Below are 5,515 nucleotides of genomic sequence, written 5' to 3'. Positions count from 1 at the left end.
ATATTATTTTAAAGTACCTTAAAATACCATGTAAAGAATATGATATGCAAATATGGTAATCATTACAGCTTTTTTCCTACACTCCAAATAGTAGGCCATTCTAAATTTTGAGTAAATCGATTCCAACATTACCTTGTTTCACCATGCTCATAAATTACCCTGGGTTAAAAATGATTCCTGGTTATTCATAAGATGACAATTCACATGCTTAAACCCTGTTCTTTTTTGCATATTTGCATTGTCAGCATCATTGTTTACGTGAGAGCTCTAGTTTTTCCTGAATTGACTTTTCAGACTATAAAGGTAAGGATAAGAATAGAACATTACAAGGATGGAATAAGTCTCTTTTTTAAGTCCAACTCATGCGTTTTCCATCACCATTTGCCACTTCTTTCCCAAAACGCTGCTAACCTTGCTCCAAAGAAGGCTTTCAAAAACCCGCTTCTAAATTGCAAATGTGAAATGTTCCTCTACAAAGGTACCAAGAATCTTGAAAGCATGCAATTTAGTGAAATTAAATGGCATGAAATCATAACTCGTAATAATAAATGAAATGAAATTACAGTGTACATCACCTGATAATAATAGAACTGATTTATATTTATGTAACCTTTAAGTGTTGCTAAAACATTATCAAAAATATGAAATGGGTTCAGTAAGAAACTAAATGATTGTGTTTTAGTCCTTGACTAATGAACTGTCAAAGAGCTGTTGCGCAGCGCTCTGAAAACAACCACCACACGTTGACCATACCTGTTTGCTATACTTGAAGTAGCATTTATCATAGTGTCAGGTTCAAATAGCTATTACGACCTGTAACCAAAGTTTCAGTGGCCCACATCTTTCTGTTAAAAAACACAGTTAATGGCTTATATACTTACATTATACTACCTTAGTGTATAATATTGTAAACAACCAAAAGAAAAACTGTAATATTTATTTATTTGGTCATATTCTGACATTTTGGCAATAGCGCTTGCATTTTATGATCTCATTGCCATAATTTACTTATTTACTATACTTATAATTTATTTTCCATTTTCCATAAAGATTAAATAAATTCAATAAAATGAATCTAAAATCAATCAAGAAAACACTTTTGCAACTATACACTGTACAAACATCTGCATGGTATACAGGTAAACATCTTCATCACAGGTACTGATCCTGGAATGGAAATGGCGAGAGACATTTGGACTTGCCATCAGCTATGGTGATGCATGCTAAGTTGGGCAGACAAGGGCATGTATGATGGAGTCTCCTGCCAAAGAAGGGCACCTAAACAGAAATTAAAGATTAAAAAACAGGAAGACGAGAAAAAATCATAATGAAAGTGAGGAAATGAACCTTGTGGGTCATTGGATGACAGTCTTCTCCCTCCTGACCCATTGGGATGCACATTCGTAGGCTCCGGATCCACAGGCTGACTGCACAACACATGCCACCTCCACACTGAGAGTCCTTCTCACATGCCTGCACACACACAGGTCTTAGGGCCCTTACTCATTATAAATACAACAGCATGTCTGCTTTCGACTTTAGTTAGAAAACATATCAGTGTTGAAATGTTCAGTGTGTCCACCTCATGCAGTAAAATAGCACCATATGACCGATCTGAAATATTTTTAAAGCCATGTAGTGAGTAGGAGCCCAAAAGTGGCATGGGATTTTCTCATGTGGATCCAGGCAACTGATTTGCCTTGACAGAAAGTGTAGGATGAGTGTCTCAGTATGTGTGAAAATGCCATGCCTCCATCTCCATTAGGCCTGGGGTGTTCTGACAGCACTCTCAAATATTTTGGGAGTGCTGTAGGCTTTACTGTACTGACAGGTGTGGAGGAAATGCATTTCAGCATCCCAACGCATTCATGTCAAACAGCACGGCATCTCTACTGACCCTAAGAAATGCTCAGAGAGTTTCAAACTTTAGTAATGAAAACCCGTTTTATGCATGTGCACTGGAATATTACATTTATTGTTTTATTTTTACATCCCTTTATTTAATTGTGTGATTGCACTGAAATCTGGAAAGATGTAATGTTAAAAAGAAAAATGCAGGGCTTTGATTTGTTCTGTTGAATAATTCAGAATTAGCATATTCTAATATATGGGCTACACCCTTAATGGTAGTGTATGAGTTAAAGACCACCAACCCCCACCCCCCAAATTAAAATGTATAAATAAATAAATAAATAATAATAAAAAAATTATGAGGCATCACATTTGTATATATAAACAAAATAACAAAATAAGAGGCATATATATATATATATATATATATATATATATATATATATATATATATATATATATATATATATATGCCTCTTATTTTGTTAAACTAACATTTAATTAACATAGTTTCTGCAAGGGATGTATAAACTAATCTAAAATATAATAAAATATATATTATATAATATAAAACTACAATCTAAATATGCACACATACATAAATAATAAACAACTCTCCCCTCAGTTTAACGCCAATGATAGTGCCACATTGCAGACAAAAAATATATTATAATTTGTTCTACAGAATGCTATAGTGAAAAAAAGATCTACAGCAAAGCATTACACTTAAATGGCGTGGCATTTATAGAGGTATAAATAAATTATAGATGCAGTAAATAATTAAATGCCTTAAATTCAATCATTCAATCAAATATGAATCAAATATATATCAGTGACTTCCAAAATACATTACTACTAGGAAAAAATAGATAAAAGCAGTCATTTAGAGTAATAGCTCTATAGTTTTCAATCCAGTTAACCAGACTTGCTCTTCAAGTTCAAGTAAGGGTCACTCACCCCGGTGATGACTGCAGTCGAACCACAAGACACCAGCAACAGGCAGAGACAGATCGAAATGTTGGATGTCATGGTCTTCAAATGCTGGTGTCAGAGGTTTCTCTCCCCTGAAGTGGGGGGGTCCAAGCACAACAAACTGCCTTCTTCTCAGCCACACCAATCAAATACTTTAAGGTATAGTTTTTCTTCAGGTGGCAATGTCCCACAGGTACAAATGGTCGTCACGAAATATGTGAGTATATGTATGTACTGTATACTCCAAAATGGGAAAAGAGGCAGCTTCTCAGTTGTTCTGATGAGGGACAGATGGTTTATAAGCACTGTCCTTCATTCCGAGTTATCAGTGAGTCACGTCTTCATACGTGAAAGAGATGGAATACGAAAGAGAGGAACAAAGAAATCCAAGGTAATAGAGTTGAACTCCCATCTGCCTGACACACATTACACCCCTCGCATCCCAATTATAACATTCCTGTATACCTAATAATATATTTCCCATTGTCCCAACCTGGTCTGTTGCAATTTAAATGCATATATTATTTGCATTTAAAACAATAATACGCAATTTTAGAAATAAAAAGTCCTTGTGCATGTTGTGCATTTTTTATGAATTACTGTTATATTAAAATATAATAAGTTAACCTGTAAAAGCAACAATATTTCCCCATGCATGCAAACCTGTTTGGACCTAAATTTCATTTCACAAATCTGTCAAACATGATGTGTGCCACACAAAATATATATATTTAAAACCCCACTCCTGGGGTCTTTTTTCAGTTATTTTTATTCAATACTTGCTCTAATGAATGGCTGAAATGGCAATGAAAAATGGTGAGGGGAAAAAATGATGAAGGGAAGCTATGAATGGTGTTGGTTCACAAGGCCAGGGATGGCAACGTCAGATGGAATTGTCCTTGAGCATTAACAATGGTGGTTCAAGGTGGAGAAGAAGTTGAAAAGATCCTTTACGCACAGTGAGTAATGTGAAACAGCTGCCTGTCAAATTGTGATCACGGAAATTTAGAAAGCACCCAAAAAGATACACTTTCTATTTGGGTATAGACAAATAAAAACACAAAACAGCATTTCCTGAAAACCATGAAAATTCCCACTATGGTGTCCTTTACACCACTTCTCAAACTGTGTGTAAAAGAACGATGTATTGGAAATGACAGTGATGATTAAATTAGCCTTTAGTCAAGGGTTATGGTACAGTAGATATTTTATGTGCTAAATAATATTTTCTACACGTTTTGGATATTTTGACGAAATTGCTGCTTGATTAGAATTTATGTACCATAATATTTTGTTCATAAGTAATATTTACCTTATTTTGCAGTTTTCTTCACACTTCACATGCTTCAAACTTCATCTCAATCTTTCTCTTTGGTAAACTATTAAATAAATAAATATATAAATAAAACCAATTATTTTCTCACAATTTGTATGGTTTATTTATTTCACCCTCTCTAGAATATCATAGTTTTAGTTTTAACTTTTTTAGTTTTATTGTAATAATTCATTTTTTTTATGATGGTTTTTAATATTTAAAGATTGGGACAAGGCATCGCTTGGACAAGGATAAAAAAATAAGTTTATGCATATGCATTTGAAAAGTATAGCAACCATAAAAGGTCTGATAAAATATCCTTTAAAGTGACCTTCGTGTAGCAAAAATAATGAAATCTATTAATAACAAATAACTCCTGGGAAATAAAAAGTCTGTAATGTTTAAGCAGTGCCCATATTAGTGTGACACTGGCTTAAGTGTCCAAATACTCTTGTACATGGACTGACCCCTTCATTTCATTATGGAGTTTTGCCAATTATGTGTCCACCCACTTGTTTGTACACCTATCTGCCTGAAGAGTAAAACAAACACCAAATATTTGCTTTACAACCGACTTGGCAATGGCCACTGGCCCATTACATTTGAATAGGCAGGTAATAGCAGCAGCAATTTGTTCAAGCACATCCTTCTGCTTCTTTGTGGTTTGCACAATTTAGTTCAAAAATGTAGTTTTAAGTCCATTTAAAAACACCTCAGCTCTGCTTTCAAAATAGTGGACATTGTTGCCAGCACAGTAATGTAATTTCAGCCTCATTAAGGACTTATTAATATCCCATTAGTGCCTCTCTTTCTTTCTATTTCTCTTTGTGTGCCAGGTGTTTGGCCTTCTTCCCCCACACTGCTTCTCTTCTACATCATCTCTAAGCTATTAGTGCCGGCATTTTTTGACTACAGCCCAAGAGTGATGAGAATGGATTAAGAGGACCATATGAGCAGAGGTCCAGAATTGCAGTCTTGCATCGTAAAACTCAGCTATACACGTTTATCAAAGCCTTCTCTGTAGTATCATGGTTTGTTAACAAGACCCCCATAATCCAGTGCCATAATCCTTTATTATGCTTGAGTAAACGGAGCAGATGGTTTAGAGACGGGATTTAAGCAAACTGTGGTAGAGATGATTACATAGCAGCTCTTTTGTGGCCTATGAAGGACTTACAAAGAATTAGTGGGGAGAATAAATGTTTAATGCTAAACAGAAACCTAACAAAACAAAAAAAAAAACAGATTTGCCAAGGTCTCAAATGAGAAAGAGAATAAGAGAAGAGAGTTCTGACTCATCCATTTTTTTAAAAGATATTTGATGAGTAACATAAGGTTCAGATTTATCGATCATTCGTTTATCATTGTAATTATAAC

At 34.6% G+C, this 5,515-nt stretch overlaps 1 protein-coding gene across 1 annotated transcript; it reads right to left on the bottom strand.

Annotated features, from left to right (window-relative positions):
• Positions 1–1,081: 1,081 nt before the first annotated feature.
• On the bottom strand, positions 1,082–3,124 carry prok2 (prokineticin 2). Its single transcript, XM_026214706.1, has 3 exons — positions 2,809–3,124; positions 1,348–1,473; positions 1,082–1,278 (listed from the first exon to the last, which is right to left on the bottom strand). The coding sequence occupies exons 1-3, from the start codon at positions 2,878–2,880 to the stop codon at positions 1,153–1,155; spliced, it is 324 nt and encodes a 107-aa protein (XP_026070491.1). The 5' UTR covers positions 2,881–3,124; the 3' UTR covers positions 1,082–1,152.
• Between the last annotated feature and the right edge of the window lie 2,391 nt (positions 3,125–5,515).

The sequence above is a fragment of the Carassius auratus genome, chromosome 31 (genome assembly GCF_003368295.1).
Source record: "Carassius auratus strain Wakin chromosome 31, ASM336829v1, whole genome shotgun sequence".
Classification (NCBI taxonomy): Eukaryota; Metazoa; Chordata; class Actinopteri; order Cypriniformes; family Cyprinidae; genus Carassius; species Carassius auratus.
This window is presented reverse-complemented; position numbering and strand designations above follow the sequence as displayed.